The sequence below is a fragment of the Patagioenas fasciata genome, chromosome Z (assembly GCF_037038585.1).
Source record: "Patagioenas fasciata isolate bPatFas1 chromosome Z, bPatFas1.hap1, whole genome shotgun sequence".
Taxonomy (NCBI): domain Eukaryota; kingdom Metazoa; phylum Chordata; class Aves; order Columbiformes; family Columbidae; genus Patagioenas; species Patagioenas fasciata.
The window spans coordinates 54,850,510-54,870,170 of NC_092560.1; the positions used below are offsets into that span (position 1 = coordinate 54,850,510).

The window sequence follows — 19,661 nt, forward strand, 5'->3', positions numbered from 1 at the left end:
GCAGGGTCCATCGCGGCCTTGGCTGCTCCCTCGGAGAGCTCAGGATGATGATGACAGTCTGCGCTACCAGGGAGCGGATGGAGGGCTCGCTGTCTTCTGCCAAGGTCTGAAGGGCTGCAAGGGAAAGAAGCAGAGTTGAGATGACCTCCCACGTCTGCAGAGACCCCCAGGCATTCCCTCTCAACCATGCTCCCTACTCACCGCTGCAGATCTCCGCCAGCTTCCTCTGGCTTGGATTCGTCAGGTGCCGTGCAGCGAGCCCTGGGCACAGAGTTCCGTCAGCCCCTGCTCCCTCCCCTCATCAGGGCTGGCCCCAGGGAAGAGCAGGGGCCAAGCTGGTGGGACTGAGCTAGGCGGGAACCATGGCCACCTGCATGGGCAGGACTGGGAGAGGGAAGCCAACGCCCTGCACGGGGCAGCTGGGGCTCTGGCAGCCACAGGGCTGCTCCTTGCTGCCAGGGCAGCGGCGAGGACTGGGGCCAAGCTGCCAAGAGAGGGACCCATGGGGCTGTGACCCACCGATGAACCTCACGGCCGCCTCTCGCAAGCTGGCCTGAGCATCCTTCAGGTACGACAGGCTCTGAATCAAGAATTCTTGAGCTCTGCTGCTGTCCTGCTTCAGCTGGAGAGAGCACAAGGGGATGGGCACGTCACTGTCCATTCCCGGGCTGGACCCGTCCCTGCTCCCAGACCCAGCCATTCCCCTTCCCGCCCCAGCCACTCCCATGTCCCAGCCAGGAGCCCTGTGGGGCTGAGGCTGAAAGAGAGACACAGGTCAAGGTGCCCAGGGTTGCTGAGAGCTCTCCCTCCCGCTGGGTATGGGGAGGGCAGCGGGGCAGAGAGAAGAGCCCTTGGGGGCTCTGCTCTTGAGGACAGGGCACAAGGGTGCAGGTCCAGGCTGCAGCAGGGCAGGCGAGGCACATGTGCAGAGCCTACAGCCCAGACGTGTAGGGTGGCCCTCGTCCCGCCTGGGCCCTGAGCCTTGGGGGTTGTCCTCACCAAGCTCTCTCCAATCTGCCATGTCTGCTGTGTCCGCACTAGGTGCTTGAGCGGTTTCCACTTGAGGAGCTCTGCAGCAGCAAGAAGGGCTTCCCCAGCAGCCTGCGGAACAGAGGAAGCTGGGAGATGGCACCACGGTCTGGAGCGGGAGACCTTGTGTCTCCCTCCTCTGGACTTTGGTCCTGGGCTGATTCTGCCCTTAGGGAGCTGGGACATGCCCTGGCCCAAACGTCCAGGGCTCTCTTCCCTGCATCAGTGCTGAGCTTTGAAACCTGTACCTTGGCCACGCTCTGCATTTGGTCACTCATCCGGAAGAAGAGAGGGAGCAGGCCGAGTCGCACCATGTTCTTCATCTCCCTCTTGTCATTCCCCACCGCCATCTTCATCAGGTCTCTGAAGAGGCTGATGGAGCTCTCTCTCAGCTGGCTCAGCTCCTGGGAGGGAGAAGCACAGTAGAGCTGGAGCACCAGCAGCTCTCTGCCCATGGTGAGCAGAAGCCCCAGCATGGCTGATGTGAGGGGAGGTGCTCCAGGGCGGCATTCTGCACGCTGGAGATGTGGGCCAGATCTGCTGTCCTGGGTCCGTGAAAGGCCACTCAAGAGACTTGTTCTGGGAGTGCCTGTTCCTCCAAGTGCCCTCCCAGCCACCCAGCATCCCCCACCAGCTTCGGCAGCCATGGTGGGAAGAGCTGCGGGAGCAGCTGTCGGGGAGGAGCTGTGCTGGGCTGCAGAACACGGAAGCCATCCCACAAGAGCCCAGGGCCCACCCGTGGGGCTCGGGCTTCCACATCAGCCTTACGTCATCCAAGAGGGGCAGGAGGAATTCTGCCATCTGCACAGCGACGTGGCTGGCCTCCTTCCTCTCCAGCTGAGCCATGACGGTTCTGAAGACCAGCAGAGCCTTCGTGGTGGCAGCCTTATAGCCAAACAGCAGAACCCTCATGAGGTCTGGCAGGATGATCTTCATTTTTCTTGCCTGTGTGAATAAAAGAGTTTCCCTTTTGGGACCAGGTCCACGCCTGGAAAGCGCCCCAGGCAGCCAGCAGGCCCCACCATGGAAGGGAGGGCCTTTGGAGCAGTCACCCCGTTGCCTGACTGCCAGCCAAGGCCAAGCCCTCACCCCCTGCCCCGACCCTCGGCTGCCAACACGGTTCCCCTTGGCGACGCCCTTACTCACCATCTCGACTGTCTCTGACAGTGTCATGATGCCCCTGAGCACCAGGGAGAGCATGGCTGGCCTTTCTTCCTTCAGGAACCTGAAGTCTAGGTAGGTTGCAGCAAACGTCCTGTCTCCCAGATCTCTGCTGGCCAGCATCTGAAGGCAGGGCGGCAGTGAGCGACCGGCAGAGCTGCTGGGGCTCCTGGCAGCGTGCAGCTCCTGGTTCCCAGCGCAGCCCAGGCACAGGGCAGCGGGGGCTTTTTCCGGTAACTCACAGCCAAGCGAACGAGGCAGTAGTCCTCCAGGTGTGTGCAGAAGAGCCTGCTCTTCAGGTCCCAGAGCTGGCTGAGCAGCTCCCTCAAAATGCTCCGCACAGTCTGGGGCACGGAGAACATCACCTCCCACAGCGCCAGGGCAGTGCTGCAAGCCAGAGCGCTCTGTCAGCAGGGCAGCCTTGGCCACAGCAGCGTGGCCGCGCTCAGCCCTGCAGGATGGTTGGGATGCCCTGGGCAGCAGCAGAGGGCTGAGCTGGTGCTCCCTGTGGGCTGGGCAGGAGCGCGGGGTGTGCTCAGGCTTGCTTGTTCAGCTTTGCCTGCTGTGGGCCTGGCTGACCCCCTGGGCTGGAACGCATGGTGGGATGGAGGGTCCTGCTCCTCGCGTGTGTCCTGCAGGATTCCTTGGCTCTGGCAGCCAGAGCGTCTCCAGGCCCCTCTCCCCACAGGGAACAAGCCCTCGTGGCGTGTGGGGACAGTACCTGTCTCCTCCTGGAGCGACCTGCAGCAGTGTTGTCACCACCTCCTGAGGGCATTTGTCAGCCATGGGGACCATTAGGGACTCCACGCTCTGCCGGGCTGGGACTGTCTTGATGCATCCCAGGGTTTTGTGGATGCAGCTCGTGATCTTTGGCACCTGGAGGGGACACAGGTGAGGATGGCGCAGCCACTGGAGTGCGGCCATTTCCTCAGCTGCCCTTGCCATCCCTCTGTGCCGCCTTGAGGTGGCTTCAGGTGCCCGAGACACCGGGGTTTGGGAGGAAGAGAGGGATGGAGGGAGGAACAAGGTCTGACAGGGCTGAAGGGCGGGGCAATCCAGCAACAGGCTGTAGGCCACTTACATCCACCAGCCACAAGTCCGGGTTTCCCTTGGCCATGTCCAGCACACTTCTGGCCGCCTCCTTGTCAAAGGTGCTGGAGTCGGTCGTTGCCTCGATGAACACCCGGACAAGGTCTGACCTCTCAGAAGGCTGGAGGTACTCCGCAAAGGACTAAGGGAGGAAGGCAGGCAGCGCAGCCATGTCACACTGAGGGCCCTGAAGCTGCTGCTTAGCTGGGCAGTGCCAGCAGCCCTGCAGAGGCACCCGGCAGTGCTGGCGGCAGTGCCCGCAGCAACGCTGGCAGCAGGGGCAGCAGTGACTGCTGGGGAGGATGAGAAGAGAGGGCCCAGGGTGAGGGAGGAGGGTTGGGGTCATGGGCACAAGGTGTGGACCCTGCTGCCAGCCAGGGCTTGCTGGTGGCCGGGAGGACGGGGGCTGCTGCTGGGACACTGGAGCGCAGCCCTCGCATCGTCCCTGCTCAGGGACAGCAGGAAGCCTCTCAGCAGGGACAGGGAGGCCACGCCAGCCTGCTGATTGTGGACGCCTTCGCTCTCACCATTCCCCTGCTGATGCCACGGCCAAGAGTGCCAGCAAGGGGGGAGCTCGTTACCTCGATAATGTGAGTGGCGCTGGGCGAAGTGCGCAAGGAGGTGGTCTCGGCTTCCAAGTCCCCTTGGAGCTGTGTATTCTCCTCTGTCAGTGTCGCCCCTAAAGAGCAGGGCAAACACAGAAGAGTCGACAAGATGCAGCAGCTTCCCCAATACTGGAAAAAGCTTTGATCTTGGAATGGCCGAGGAGGGAGGTTATGACCCGCCATCAGGGGAGGAGGTGGTGGAGAACGGTGCCACGGAAAGGCTGACCCGCCTCCAGTGTACGTGTGCGAGTGGTTCTGGCCCTGGAAACTCCAAGGTCCTAGAGCTCTGCATGCAGCCCCACAGTTCAGTCCCCGATGCCTGGAATAATGGTGACGTGGGGGACAGCTCGCCTGGCCGGAGTGCCGCGGGGCAGGGATACAGGCTAGCTGGGAGAGACGGGAAGATGCGGCGTGGGGCTGCCTCCCATGCTCCTGTGGAGCAGCTGAGCTACATGGCACCATCAACAGCCTGGGAGAGAGCGTGGGGGTCAGGAGCAGAGGAAGGGCAGTGCTGGTGACAAGGTGGTGCCTCCAGCAAGCAGCACAACTGTCTGTGGCAACCCGTCAGGAAGACGAGCAGAGCTACTGGGTGATGTTGGTGTGCAGGGGAACCCGTCCCACCACAGCTTCTCTTACAGCGTTGCTGATACTTGAATTGGAAGAGGAGACAAAGAGCGTCCAAAGCCAAGCGGCTGGTCTCTTCTTCCTTGAATGAGAGGAGTAGCAGGAGATGTCCCAGCAGCTGTCCAATGATTGGCATTTGCATCCCTGCACAGGAGGCGTGTCTGTCCTCATTGGGATCGGCCTGGGCGAGGGATGAGGAAGAGCAGAGGGCTTGAGGGCTCCTGGGGCCAAAGCCCTGAACCCATGTGTGTGCCCAGGGCTGGATCCAGGTGGGTCAGAGGTTTGCATGGCCCTGCGGAACCCGTCTTGCCGAACAGCCCCATGCGGGGAAAGCTGCCAGGCCTGTGCTCCCTCCAGGCTCCTTGGGCAGCCCCAGCCGAAACAGGACTGGGGCAGAGCTGGCTCCTGGCAGAGCGGGGTGTGCCTGGTCGTTACCTTTAGTGAGGAGTAGTTGGCCAGCAGGAAGCTGAGCACCCTCATCCTGCCCACGGCCCTCTCCCGCACAGATGCCCTCTCCGAGGTGGTGAAGGTCAAGAGCATCTGGGGAGAGAGAAGCTGCTGGTGAGCCCTGGGAGCAGCCACCACTCCAGTGCTCAAGTCCTGGGCGGGACTCGCCCAGTCCATTAAAGCTTCCTCTGATCTGGAGCAAAGCCTCTAGTGGTTTCGTGCCCTGGGGTCCACGGCAGGCTTGGGACAAATGCCCCCGGCCAGCCCTCTAGCCAGGCAGGAAGGCAGATGCCACCCTGTGTGGCCACTGTGCTGTGGAAGAGCCTGGTGGGCAGCCCCTGGTTCCCCCAGGGAGGTGGGCACCACCCTGCAGTGCGCTCTCTGCATGGCACGGGGTGGGACTGTCCACTCAGCAGTGGGCACCCTGTCCCCCAGGGTGAAGAACAGCCCTTGTCAAGCCCACTCTTTGCACATGCCAGACCTGGAAGATACTCTGCATCGTCTCGATGACTCCGGAGGTGGGAGAGTTGAGCACCACTGCAACTAGCATGGTGTCCATGCCTTTCATGGTCTGCAAGGGAGACAACGAGTTGTGGCCGTGTTTCCCGCTGTCCCCCTCACCCCCGGGACACTGAGCTGAACTCCCAGCACCAAGGCAGGACTCGTGGGCTGCTTTGTCACCCAGCACTTACTGTGAAGTACAGGAAAGGTTTCAGGTCCTGCATTTCTTCTTTTGGAGGAAGCAGGAAGATGCTGGAGAAGCACGTCCGGAGGAGGCCTATCTCTTTCCCCTCCAGCACCGCCTCCACGAAGCTGCAAAGAGAGAGAGGCCGGTTGGACACTGGTGCGGGGAGCAGTGCCCGGAGGCCTCGTGCAGGTGGACACGGGGCTCTGGGGCAGGAGTCTCCGGGAGGGATGGGCAGGTACCTCATCTCGGCCATGGCAAACATGGCGCTCCGCCGCACCGCTGTGTGCAGCTGGTCCCTGGGCTCTTCTTCCAGCAGCACCTGCAGTGCACAGCCAGGATTGGAGCTGGCAGCTTGCCAGCACCCAGTGCCATCAGCCCCTTGCCCCGCCCAACGCTGTCCTTACAAGCGCTGGTGCTGGGGGCCTTGTCCCCTTCCCCGGAGCCAGCGCCTATCCCCTCACCTTGATATTCTCTGCCAGTTTGTATCTCTGGCAGAACAGATCTAGGCCCTGGGACAAACCGTTGTACGTTGCGGCTCTGAAGAGCATAGCCACGCTTTTAAGGAACTTCAGCTTCCGTTCCTCGTCCTGGCAGCCGGGGGACAGAGAGACAAACAGGGAGCATGAGATGGGGACACACGGCCAGTGGCACTGCAGCGCTGGGGGTGCAGCGCCGGATGGAGACCTGGCAGAAGCAGCTCTGCCCAGCCAGAGCCCTCCAGCAGCCCTGCAGCAGAGCCCCTGTCAGCAGACACCAGCTCAGCCACCTTCCAAATGGCCACAGTTACCTTTTCCGGGCTGCTGACAAAGGCCGTGATGACATCCACATGTTCTGGTTCCAGGTGGTACACTGGTAACCAGCTGGCATCTAAGAAAGGAGGAGAGCAGGGAGGGCTACAGGGAGGGTGCGCAGGCAGGAAAGAGCAGAGGAAGGAGCTCTGCCCCCCATCCAGCCCTGTGCCGTTTGCCCTGGCACAGTCTTCCCCTGCGTGTCAGTGCTGGAGGGTGCCCGGCAGATGGGCTGCGATGCTGGAGCCAGGCAGGATGCGGGAAGCCCCCAGTGCAGCGGGTGAAGAACTCGCTTCAGCCCGCAGAGGATGAGCTGGGGCTGGCTCCCAGCTCGGAGCAGCCCTGCCATTCAGGCAGCATCACGCCCACCACCCGTGGGACGCCCCTGCCAGCGCGCAGGGAAACGTGATCCTGGCGTTGAACAGGGAGCTCTCACTGGCCCCCCGCTCTTTCCAGAAAATCAGGGCCCCTCACTCACCCATCTCCAGTTGCTGGGCCAGGCATAGCACATGGGACTCCACTGGAGAGCTGCTCTCCTGAGGAGCCCTGTCCTCCTTCAGGGCCATCCTGAGAAGTTTCTCCGCCATCTTTCGGGTTGGAGGAAAGAGGCTGGGCTGGTGAAGGGGGAAGCTTTGGCGCAACGCCACGAGTCTGCCGGGGGCAGTGGGGAAGGACGGGGGTTGTGCTCGAGGAGTCCTCGCCACGAGTCTGCCGGGGGCAGCGGGGAAGGACGTGGGTTGCGCTCGAGGAGTCCTCGCCACGAGTCTGCCGGGGGCAGAGGGGAGTCTGCCGGGGGCAGCTAGAATTCGGATATGGTTGGATTCGATGACCTCAGGGGTCGCTTCCAACCAAAAGAAGTCTCCGATTCTGCAGTTCTCTGAAAGAGGTGGGCTGCGCTCGGGGGCCAGTCGCCGTTTCCGTGCTCGCACACCCTCTCCTGTCACCGTCCTGCCGGACAGTGTGGGCTGGGGCCCGCAGCTGCGCTGAGCACATGCGGTGCAGTGGGCGTCACCAAGTGAGGTCACAACGGGCCCCACTGTGACCCTGCACTTGGGCAGGGAGGGGCAGGGTGTCCCATTGGCAGGCACAGGCCAGCTTAGCCCTGCGCACCTGGGTGTCCTTGGGGTGCCTCCAGGCCCCCCTTTGCCCTCATTTCTCCTCGGGACCTCCCTGTTGCCCTCCGCTGTGTCCCAGAGCCTGATGTTCAGCTGGCTGGCTGCTCAGAACAGCAGCGAAGCTGCTCCTTTGGTGGCTCTGTAGAGATTTCTAGGGATTTCCGAGGGTGGGTAGCACAGAGGATGGACTTTGTTTAAGGTGTCTGCTGTCTCACCGCTTACAGAAGCTCTCAGTGGCTTGAGGATAAACTAACCATGTAACCACATGACAAAGCGTTGGAGCTGGCCGAGCACGAAAGGAGAAATCCAGGTGGTGAGGGGGTGAAAAAGGTGGAAAGGCTGAGGTACTAGATGCCGCCTTTGCCTCAGTCTTTAATACTCAGAACAGTTGTGCTCCAGGTACCCAGATCTTGAGTAACATCACTCGTCGCTTACAAGAGAACTGTATCATCAGGCCTAGTCAATATGGGTTCATGAAAGGTTTGACCAACCTGATGTCGCTCTACAAGAAGATGACCCAAGTAGTAGCTGACGGAAAGGCTGTGGATGTTGTGTACTTAGACTTCAGTAAGGCCTTTGACACCATAACGCACAGCATTCTCCTGGAGAAGCTGCAGCTCATGGGCTGGGTGGGTAGACTCTGCGATGGATAAAGAATTGGCTGGAGGGCTGGGCCCAAAGAGTTGTGGTGAACGGAGCCAAATCCAGTTGGTGGCTGGTCAGGAGGGCCTGTTCCCCAGGGCTCAGTACTGGGGCCGGTTCTGTTTAATCTCTTTATCAATGATCTGGATGAGGGGATTGAGTGCACCCTCAGTAAGTCTGCAGATGACACCAAGTTGGGTGGGAGTGTTGATCTGCGGGAGGGTTGGATGGCTATACAGAGGGATCTGGACCAGCTGGATGGTTGGGCTGAGGCCAACCGTGTGAGGTTTAACAAGGCCAAGTGCCGGGCCCTGCACTTGGGTCACAACAACCCCATGAACGCTCCAGGCTCAGGGGAGAGTGGCTGGAAAGGAAGAGGACCTGGCTGTGTTGGTGACAGTGGCTGAACATGAGCCAGCGTGTGCCCAGGTGGCCAAAAAGGCCACCAGCATCCTGGCTTGTATCAGGAATAGTGTGGCCAGCAGGACTAGAGAAGTGATTGTGTCACTGTACCAGGCGCTGGTGAGGCCCCACCTTGAATCCTGTGTTCAGTTTTGGGCCTCTCCTCATCAGAAGGACACTGAGGGAGTAGAGAGTGCAGAGGAGGCGACGAAGCTGGTGAGGGGCTGGAGCACAGGTGTGATGGGAGCGGCTGAGGGAGCTGGGGCTGTTCAGCCTGGAGAACAGGAGGCTCAGGGGAGACCTTATTGCTGTTTGCAACTGCCTGAAAGGAGGTTGTAGCAGGAAGGGTGTTGGTCTCTTCTCCCAAGTGATAGCAAGTGATAGGACAAGAGGAAATGGATCATCGAGTCCAACTCCTGGCCCTGCACAGGACAACCCCAAAATTCACACCATCTCTCAAAGGAAGTAATGTGAAGAAAAAAAAAAAATAATAATGCTTCCTAAAAAGGGAATCTAGTCTACTCTGAAAAATAAATACAATTATTTCAATCAAATAATGTCTACGAGGAGTCCTTCTTGAAAAACATTCGCCAGCTACTCAGATACAGACACATTTTTGCGTCTACAAAAACAAAACGAAACAAAACAATACAAAAGAAAACAAAACAAAACCAGAACCCCCACACACGCACAAAAAACCAAAACAAACAAACAAACAAACAAAAACCAAAACAAAAAACCAAACCCACCAATAAACTAAAAAACCCCTGCTGCCCTGTCTCCATCCAGAAGTAGATATCTAAGTGGTTCAGATGAAGGGTAGTCTGGCAAAAGCCACCCTTTTCCTGCCCAGGCGCATGGACACTCTCATGCGCCTCTCCTGGCAGAAGCTGGATCCCCTTCTCGGGACAGACACCTTCCAGGAAGGACACAGCCACAGAGGCGACTCATCAGGTCTGTACAGCACTTTGCTCGGCACCAGTTTTTATGTATTTGGTGCTTTCCTGTGACTACTCTTGCTGCACAGATGGTCATAAAAAGACAAGCACTCAGGGAGAGGGTTGGGGCGTGTCAGGGAGAAGTAATGGGATGGCTGATGGCTTTAGTGAATCCTTCCATTTAGTGAATGTCTGAGCCCAGAAATGGAAAGCAGTTGATGTCCGCAAGTAGAGGAGGAATAAGAGGAAGATTTTCTTGGGAATACGGAAGGAAGAAAGGCCTCTCTTGGGCTAATCATAGATGGCAGTGATATTTTCATTTTGTGGGCATGGCTGTACCTGGGAGATGCAAAATGGCTGCTGCTGGAGGCGGCTGTGCTCAGTCATGCCCAATGAGGTGACCCTGCTCTGCTCCTCTCTTACACTCCCCACGCTGGGATGGATCTCAGGAAACATCCGTGAGCCTGGAGGAAGCATGAACCTCCTGGAGTGTTGGCCCGTTACTGGAAGACAAGAGTGAAAGATCAGTGAGAGACATGGGAGTGCAGGAAGAGAGTGGTCTATGCGTAGCAGTAAGTGTGTTAGAGGCAAGAAGAACACCTGAGGAGCATGGGCTGGTCATGCTAATGTGGAATAGATTGTCTTCTCTTTTTTATTTTGGGGTGTGCATTTCAGTGCTGGGGCACGGATCCAAATTGAGGATTCAAACAAGTTTGGCACTGGGACAGCTTAGGTGATTGAGGACCACTGCCAGGCCTATGAAAGAAGCTGGATGGGCTTTGGGGACCTCACAGGCATTGCCAAATCCTCAGAAAACCACAGCACTTGGCACCGAACCCAATCGCAAACACAAATACCCTCGCAGCGACCACAGGCAGAGCCTTGAGAAACATTTGAGAGAAAAGGTCTCCTTTGCCAGGCCCTGGGGGTCAGAGCTCGGCCATTCTGATGATAAACACACATGAAGGGCTGACATGGCATCAGAACCACCTGCACATCACCTTTACCACCTGTGACCAGTGTCTGCAGGCTTTTGCTTCACCAGCCTCCAGCGACAAGGACTGGTTGTTTCCTCCAGAGCTGTGTCAGTGATCCCCGCTTTGTGGGATCCCAAGCACCTTCAGAAACTTGAGTTCGCTTCTGCCTTTTACTTTGCTGGAGGTTTGTTCATTGTTTCAGGATCTGCAGTTTGGGAACGTGGCAGCAGACGGCTCATTAACATCCAACACGCCCTTACAAGCCAAGGCTCTCTGCAGCATTTTCCTAAAGGCTTCAAGCCTGGTGTGAATTGTACTGGTAGTAAATTCGACGAATCCAGACGCCGGCATAAGCTCTTTGATCGAACGGGCGGGCCGGGCGAGAGTAAGGAGTCTAATTCAATGTGAATTTACCATCCGTACTCTTTAATGAACTCTTAAACAACACTGAATACCAATGTCCCCGAGACCACGTTTTTCCAAGCCTTATATACTCTATACCAAAAGGCCATGCAGCAAGTGCAGGCTACAATTGGTTACACTCACAGTCACTCATCCCCCCCCCCACTATGGTGATTGGCTGCAGGGCACTGTTCACAGACTGTTCATGCGCAGCGGCAACGCCCCTCCTGCAGCCTGGGTCGAGGGCAGAGCAGCTTCTGTTTACTTTCCTTTTGTCTCTGTTGTCTCAGGGAAATCCTTCGGTGCAGCACAGCCGCATCAAGCCCTGGCTTGTTCACAGCACACAGCCAGAGACTCTCCACAATTCCTCCTTTTTTTTTTTCTTTTTGGACAAGCCAGGATTGATTAGCTGTGTGTTCTAAACCTTTTTTGATATGTGATAAAAAAAATAACTTATACATAACATATAAATAACAACAGCAATCAACATAAACAGTGCACTTTGCAATAAACCTGAGGTATTCCATTGCCGTTTAAATATCGCAATGGATTGATTAAACAAATTCCAAGAACTTTGGTTTAAAGATACTCAACTTATAACAAACGATGTGCTGGGTGTTGATGAACTTACTCAAGAGGTAGTGGTGTTTAAAGATCTACTTATATAACTATAGTACACATACATGTCACAGCTAAATCAATGCAAAGGTTACACCTCACTCTGTGACCTCCGAAGGTTCTGCTGCAGGGAGTTCATTTGGTTGAGTTTGTTTCAACTCCGGCTTTACTGCTCGGCTTGGAACCCATAGAGGACCTTGATCTGTGGAGAGACACATATACCCTCTACCATTAAAAATAACAGGTACTGGTCCCTTCCACAATCCAGTGGTGGGATCACGATATCTCACCATGAATTCCGGTAAAGTGTTTTTCCTTCCTAGTCTGATCTGATAATGATGAATGATCACAGGAGGCTCCTCATGATCGCCAGTTAGACATAAATAATTCAAGGTAAACAACACCTTTGCTAAACGCTGTTGACAATCTAACTCTTCCTGCTTCTGTTTGCTCAAATACCCTTTAATCATTTGATGTGTTCTCTCGATGATTCCTTGGCCTGTTGGGGAATGAGGTATACCTGTAACGTGTTTCACTCCCCATTTCATTAGAAAAGTTCTAACTTTCTGGCTAACATAGGCAGGGCCATTGTCTGTCTTAATCTTTTCTGGGACACCCATTACAGCAAAACAAGCTGTGAGATGTTTACATACATGTAGTGCTTTTTCTCCTGGTAAAGCAGTAGCCCATATCATTTTTGAAAAAGTATCAATTGTGACATGCACATATTTAAGTTTTCCGAATTCTGGCACATGTGTCACATCCATTTGCCATACTTCTAAGGCTTTTAAACCTCGAGGATTGACACCGATTCCTATACCTAACATCTGGCTTCCACACTGAGGACATGCCTGTACAATACTTCTTGCTTCATTTAAAGTTAGATCAAATTGTCTTTGGAGACCTCTGGCATTCTGATGAAAGCTCTCATGACTTTGTCTCGCTTGTTGGAATTTATCTGTTGGAGGCATGTGCTGTACTGAACTTACTAAACTATCTGCAATTTGATTTCCTTCACCTAGACCAAGATTCCATTGATGACTGCGGATGTGAATCACACAACAGGGTTCTTTTCTTTGATTTAAAATAGCTCTCAATTGTACAAACAATTTTCCTAATCGAGGATTATTCAATTGTCTTAACAGAGCATTTTCCATTCTGGGTATTACACCTGCTACATACAAAGAATCTGTGACAACATTTAAAGCAGATTTCAGCCAATTATTTAAGGCCCATATTACTGCCGTGAGCTCTAAAGTCTGCAATGAATCCTCTTTTGAACCTTCAATTAAATGCTGTTTCCATTGACTATTCTCTTGCCAGACACATGCTGCCTGGTGTCTTCATTTTCCTGCATCTGTATATACTGTAAGGCCTTCAACAGGTTTTGCTTTTACTTTGCTTCTCTCTAACCACTGATTTGTTCTAAGGAATTGCCATAGTTTACCTTTTGGTTGTCGTGAATGTACCTTGCCTATAAATCCTAATAATGCATTCTGTGTAGGCATCGAATGTCTCAGCCACCACTCTAAATCGGCTCCATTTATCAGAATACTGATGTCATCTGGTTCCTGGCCGCTAATTTCTAATATTCGAGATCTTCCTTTTCGAATCAATTCTCCAATTGCTTCTGGTCTCGTTTGAATACTGAATTTTGGTTGGACACTGAGAAAAATCCACTCTAATAATCGTAAATCATTTTCTGTTTTTGATCTGACAGTGGCACAAAAGGAAGAATCTGTAGCAACATCTATGGGGAATTCCCCGTTTTTGTTTTGCCACTGGCAGATGATTGCACACGGATGTTCTAGATTGCTAATAAGGAGGGAAATTGGTCGATCAGAAAGTCTTCGGCTAGACCAATTTGTCTGTACTTTTTGTATAATATCAGAAAGACATTTGAGATGCACGGACTCTAAGCTTATTTTCTTAGCTGGATCACCTCCTTTTAGAAGTGAAGTAAGAGGTGCTATATCATTGTTAGTAATGCCTACGCAATTTCTAATCCATTGTATGTCCCCTAACAATTTTTGGACATCATTCCATGTCTGTAAATCAGTATGTAATTCAATTTTTTGTGGACGAATCTGTGCATCACAAATGGACCAACCAAGGTATTTCCAAGGTGCAGACTTTTGAACTTTCTCTGGAGCTATAACCAACCCCTTTTCTTTGAGTTTGATCGTCATTTGGACTATGGAACTTTCTGTGAACTCAGCTTGTTGACAGAACAGAATATCATCCATATAATGATAAATAATTGTTTGTTTCCATGATGCACGAATAGGTTGAAGTGCCCATACAACATACATTTGGCACAGTGTAGGAGAATTTTTCATACCTTGTGGTAGCACTACCCACTCATACCTTTTAGCTGGTTCCGCTTTGTTTACTGAAGGCAGTGTAGATGCAAAACGCTGTGTATCTTGTTCATGTAAAGGAATGGTAAAGAAACAATCCTTTAAATCTATAATTAGAATATGCCAATTTTCTGGTAACATTACAGGTGATGGTAATCCAGGCTGTAAAGCACCCATGGCTTGCATTTGATCATTTACCTTTCGCAAGTCATGTAATAATCGCCACTTTCCACTCTTTTTTGGTATTACAAAAATTGGGGTATTCCATGGACTAGAAGAAGGCTTGATATGGCCTGCAACTAATTGCTCTTCTACTAATTCACGTGCCTTTTGCAGTCGCTCTTCTGTTAATGGCCACTGGTCAACCCAAACTGGGCTGTCTGTTAACCAGGTCAATGGAGGGTTGGGCAACTGCTTTCCAGTGACCACTAAGGAAAAGGCGAAGTAGTTAACACAGCACCAAGTTGCCCCAAGACGTCACGGCCAATAAGCACCTCAAGGCTGCTTGGCAATTCCATTACATACACCCTAAGGGTAACACATTGACCTTCAGGGAAACTAATGGAAATGGGATCAACACTTATATTTGGAGTAGTTTGACCCCCTACTCCAGCTACAGTGGAAGAGATTGATTTTTGAAGTTTCCAATTTCGTGGCCATTTGAATTGACTAATGATGGAGACATCAGCTCCAGTATCAAGCATTGCATTTACCTCTACAACAACAGTAGAATCAGACTGAAATAGTTGCACACGTAACATGGGACGCTGAATCATTGATGAGGTGAAGCAAACTGCAGGACCTGTCGATCCAAATCCTTTATCACGCCTTTCTGTTGAGGATGCTGGAGGGACTCCTGGAAGCATTGGTAGGCAGTTTTCCAATGCTACTACCTGAGCTATTCTACTCCCAGAAGGAATAAAAATTGGCGGATGCAGAGTGTAGGTCAGAATTTGAACAGTTCCTGTGAAATCTGCATCAATTATACCTGGTATTACTATAAGACCTTTGATACTAGCAGAAGAACGGCCAATCAATAGGCCTCCAATGAGACTATCTTGTCGAAATAAAGGTCCTTTAGCATTAGTTGGTATTCTGTGAATTGCAGTATTGGTCAATGTTATATCTACTGCTGTCTCCACATCAACTCCGGGGCTTCCTGTGGTGCTTGGCTTGTTGAGGTGAAAGAAGCCTGGTTCACGGTTGGTCGCTGATTGTGATACAGGTTCGGAGATGCTCTTTGTGTCCTCGCGCGCACTCCGTTCGCGCTCACTTGGCCGTTTCCCGATCTCCGGCAAATTTTTGTAGCATGAGTGTTAGACTGGCATCTGTCACACCAAACTGCTGCAGTACAGTTCGTTCGGACGTGTTCTTTACTTCCACAGTGATGACAGGAATTGTATGATGATTTACAGAATTTATTTGTTGATCGCTGAACTGCTGCTATGCTGGTTGCATTGTAGATGAGACTTGCTGGCTAACTTGCCGGAGAGATCTCTGCATGACCCCTTCGAAAGCGGCAGCCATCACCTCTGCACTTCGGTGTTCTTCTGATCTGGCTACTCGTGTCAGCATTTGTTCTACTGATGATCCTGGTGGCAGAGTTGCTAATATTTGTTTAGTCTTTGAATTTGCATTATCAAAAGCTAACAGCCGAAACATTTGATTTTTCATTTCTTCTGATAAGTCCGGATTTTGCATTACTCCTTCATGTAGCCGGTCAATAAAATGTGAGAAATCTTCTGTGGTGCCTTGGCGTATTCCGCTGAATGAGGGAGCTAATGGTCCTGGTAAGGTTAAGAAGGCATCTAGGGCAAGTTGTGCAGCTTTTCGGTGAATTTCAGCTGTAAATCGCAGTTGAACTTCTATGGTAGCATACTGTCCACGACCTGTATAGGCATCAGGTACCACATTGGTTAATGGGTCATTTGGACTGGTGTGTTTTGCTGTTTCTTGCTGCGCTCGTTGATACCAAGCTGATTCCCACAGGAGGAATTGCGCTGGAGTTAATAATAGGCGCATTAAATTTTGACAGTCCATGGGACACAATAAGTCAGCGGTAAAAATCCAATGCAGTATTTGTCTGGTCGCTTCTGAACGTATACCATAGTTGGTGATTGTTTGTTTTGCTTGCTGCAAAATTTTCCAATCGTGTGGTTCCCATACCGCTGTCTGAGTGTTCATATTTTGAATTACCGGTAGGGCTAATTTTGCTGGAGACCAATCACCTTCTAGAATGGCATCTTTGATGACCCCTGACCATCTGCCACGTCGGGGCTGTGGCTGGTCAGTAGAATCTATAGGCACCTTTGATTGCATTGTTTGTGAAGGGCAAGCTGGTTTTGGAAACTCAATTTGTTCCTTATTTTTCTCTACATTTGACACTCTTTAAGTTAAGTTGTTCAAGCTTGTTGGTAATGACTTGCAGTAACTGCTCTACTGCTTGGGGTGAGCCCAATGATGTAGGAGGAGGCTCACAAAAAACTTCCGCGGGTGCTTGCGGAGGCAAAGTTTGAGGTGGCCCCGGCCCCGGCGGCGGCGGCCCGCCCGGTCCGGGCCCGGCCCCCACGCTTTTCTCGGAGGGAGGGGGGGCGTCCGGCTCGGGGCAGGGCAGAGGCGGAGCGGTAGGAGGAGGGCGGCACTCAGGGCCTCCCACATCCGGACAGTCAACCAGTTGCACTTCCGCTTTCTTGGCACATTGCCCCAGAGACTCGGAGGGGGAAACTTCCGGTTTTTTGTTTAACGGCCGCGAAGTTTCTAATCCGCGTTGCAGATCGGATTGTGAAAGTATTGGCTGAGCCGGGACCCCGTGACCACCCCGAACGGCAGGCAGACCCCACAGAGTAGCCCACAGGCCCCTCTTTTCTTTTGGACAAGTTTTATCAGTCCAGGTTTGTTCTTGGACAAGCGCCTGCGCTGCTCTAAGGGCAGCACGTTGTTCCGATTTCATAACTTCTAATGATTCTAATACGGTTTTCCACAATTCTCTCACAGATTTAATTTCTTTCTCTTCTTCCCCTCTGATAGTTTTGTCCCACATAGTGTCCCCAACTGATCTCCATTCCATTGCGGAAAACAAAAGTGGAACTTCTCCAAAGTGTCCCCACTTCTGAGCTAAAAAAATCAATGTGATTAGCTTTTCCTGTGACGATTCAATACCTCTCTTAGAGAGAATAGTCGTCAGCAGTGCCGCGGCTGTTTCAATATCCATTATCTTATCAGCGCAGTCTTAACTGTAGGAGGCGAGTGGCCAGCTCGACGGGTGTTTGTCTTTTGATATCGGACAGAAAAATAATAAAAAACACGCTCTCCCACACCGCGGCTTGGCTCCGCTTTTTATGAACGCTGCTTACCGCAGTAATGTCGATCCGGAGCGTTATGCTTTGCTAACGAACCATCCTCTGCTACCACTTGTACTGGTAGTAAATTTGACGAATCCAGATGCCGGCATAAGCTCTTTGATCGAACGGGCGGGCCGGGCGAGAGTAAGGAGTCTAATTCAATGTGAATTTACCATCCGTACTCTTTAATGAACTCTTAAACAACACTGAATATCAATGTCCCCGAGACCACGTTTTTCCAAGCCTTATATACTCTATACCAAAAGGCCATGCGGCAAGTGCAGGCTACAATTGGTTACACTCACAGTCACTCATCCCCCCCCACTATGGTGATTGGCTGCAGGGCACTGTTCACAGACTGTTCATGCGCAGCGGCAACGCCCCTCCTGCAGCCTGGGTCGAGGGCAGAGCAGCTTCTGTTTACTTTCTTTTTGTCTCTGGTGTCTCAGGGAAATCCTTCCGTGTAGCACAGCCGCATCAAGCCCTGGCTTGTTCACAGCACACAGCCAGTAACTCTCCACAGTGAATGATTAGAGAGATTTCAGGAAGAGCCAAACAGAGAGCATTTCAGTAATAAATAGCAATAAAGCAGCATTTCTTCTGTTTCCTTCCCCCCTCTCCCTTCTGCCCCTTTCCAGAAGAGGTGATATCAGCAGCCTTCAATTCTTATGGATCTGGAGCATCCCCTGATGCAGACACAATATGTCAGAAAAGGGGGTGCTTGAAGCCCCAGCTGAGTGAGGAGACAGTCCAGGACACCTCAAGATCAATCACACTCCTCCGAACCAAGAGGTGGGTGTTCCTGGCAATCTCAGGTGCCACAGCACAGCGATACTTGTGTTCAGGGAGCCGGTCAAATGACCCATCTCCTATTCTGTAAAGGTGTCTGATTTTGATCAGGTAACCCCTGAACTGAGCCCCATCCACTCCTAGGTGGTCTCCAGACTCCTGCCTTCAGGAACAGCGTCCCAGGAGACCTTTGTGCTGAAGACGGAGGCAAAGGAGCCATAAAGTACCTCAGTCCTGTCTGCTTCTAATCTTAGAAAGCGCAGCAGCAGGCCCTCGTTCACCCTGTCTATTCTTTTACTGTAAGGAAACAACGTCAGCTCATCTTGCTGCCCTCACCCTCCCCTGTACATATGAAATCCAGATTAGCTTTGGCATCATCCTTGCATTTTTTTGGTTTTAGAAGTTTCTTTCTTCAATTAGCCAATTTACAGTATCAATGTCAGCTCAGCTGGATATTTACTCAGGACCTCAGGGATTGTTTTTTAAAAAAAACCCAACAAACTCTGCACTTCATTATCAGCCTTGCACCAGACTGACAAATAAACAAATCTTCCCCATGCAACAAAGCTTGCCTAATAGTAAGGAATGAGAAGATTATTTTGTGCTACTTTTCAATTGATACAGAGACACAAGAGAGAACAAGGAAAGCCCAATGGTTATCGTGGCTGCGAAGGCCAACATTTACATCCCTGTCCTTCAGTCAGAGCTCAAATTGGCTGGGAAAGAATGCCTTTTAAAAATACTGTTATTGCAAAGCAGCAGAGTGTACTCTTAGTTCATAGGTTAACAAGTAGTTAATAAATGAAATCTCATTAAATTTCATCGGAAGCTCACTTTTTATTATAGTAAAGGAGGCTGAAGTTTCACCTGGATAATTGGGTGAAGGGGAACAATCCCAGCACATCAGCACTGACAGGGAGCAGCAGCGCTTGGTCTTCCAGAGCTGTTCTCTTTCCGCTCCCACACTCTCCTTCTCATCCCTTGTGTTGGTGCAAGGCCTAAGTGCTCTGGCAGGTTGGTCACTGTCCTGCTGCGTGGCAGTCCTGTGACCGCAGGCAGGGACATACAGTGGACACTTCAGTGACAGAGCTGGCCTCAGAACAGCCTTCCATGAAGAAAGGTGATCTCCTGAGGATAATGCCGGAAGGTTTAGGTCTTCTTCCAAGGTTTCTCTCCAGCACACGCCAAGAACGTGACCAGCAGGTCAAAACACCAGTACGCACCAGTACAGAGCTAAACACCGCGAGTGTGAAGCATGAGGGCACGCAGCAGTGTCCTCTCACAGCCCGGCCTCCTGCCAGACACCTGACGGACCAGCCGAGCAGGGTCTGGGCTGTGCCCGTGAGCACTGGACACTCTGCGGAAGCTGCCCCAGGACAATCATCCTGGGCTGGCCCCGCACAACCACCGTTTCCAGCCCCCGCCTCTCAGCGCAGCTTGGAGAGGCCCTTTGTCCCTCCGAGGAAGGATGGTGAATGAGCATGAGCATGAGCATGAGCACGAGCAGGCCATGTTTGCATGGCACAGATGAGATGCAAGCCTGCACATCATGTACGGGAGGTGGGATGAGCCGAACCCGAGAGACCACAAATGTCATCAGCTGTTCCTTGGGGTTCCCTGAAGGCCTGTGGGACAGACAGTGTCTC

General features: G+C 52.7%; 1 protein-coding gene and 2 long non-coding RNA genes across 3 annotated transcripts; all 3 read right to left on the reverse strand.

Annotated features, from left to right (window-relative positions):
- Positions 1 to 610, reverse strand: LOC139826414 (uncharacterized). The gene is made up of 3 exons (XR_011736453.1): positions 520 to 610; positions 202 to 261; positions 1 to 114 (listed from the first exon to the last, which is right to left on the reverse strand). It is a non-coding gene; the product is annotated as an uncharacterized lncRNA (long non-coding RNA).
- Positions 611 to 650: 40 nt separating this feature from the next.
- LOC139826560 (uncharacterized) lies at positions 651 to 5,715 on the reverse strand. Its single transcript, XM_071802694.1, has 11 exons — positions 5,648 to 5,715; positions 4,944 to 5,048; positions 3,861 to 3,958; positions 3,272 to 3,421; positions 2,912 to 3,066; positions 2,433 to 2,577; positions 2,176 to 2,313; positions 1,798 to 1,974; positions 1,278 to 1,433; positions 1,000 to 1,101; positions 651 to 743 (listed from the first exon to the last, which is right to left on the reverse strand). Exons 4-11 carry the CDS (start codon positions 3,305 to 3,307, stop codon positions 651 to 653), a joined length of 1,002 nt encoding a protein of 333 aa, XP_071658795.1. The 5' UTR covers positions 3,308 to 3,421; positions 3,861 to 3,958; positions 4,944 to 5,048; positions 5,648 to 5,715.
- Positions 5,716 to 5,733: 18 nt separating this feature from the next.
- LOC139826439 (uncharacterized) lies at positions 5,734 to 6,337 on the reverse strand. The gene is made up of 3 exons (XR_011736504.1): positions 6,105 to 6,337; positions 5,883 to 5,962; positions 5,734 to 5,768 (listed from the first exon to the last, which is right to left on the reverse strand). It is a non-coding gene; the product is annotated as an uncharacterized lncRNA (long non-coding RNA).
- Between the last annotated feature and the right edge of the window lie 13,324 nt (positions 6,338 to 19,661).

Excerpts from the sequence above, each read along its gene's own strand:
- LOC139826560 (XM_071802694.1), bottom strand. The coding sequence starts at position 3,307 with ATGGCCAAGGGAAACCCGGACTTGTGGCTGGTGGAT. Across the intron at positions 2,578-2,911 it reads GTCGCTCCAGGAGGAGACAG|CACTGCCCTGGCGCTGTGGG; the intron begins GTACTGTCCCCA and ends TCTGGCTTGCAG. Across the intron at positions 2,314-2,432 it reads ACTGCCTCGTTCGCTTGGCT|ATGCTGGCCAGCAGAGATCT; the intron begins GTGAGTTACCGG and ends CCCTGCCTTCAG.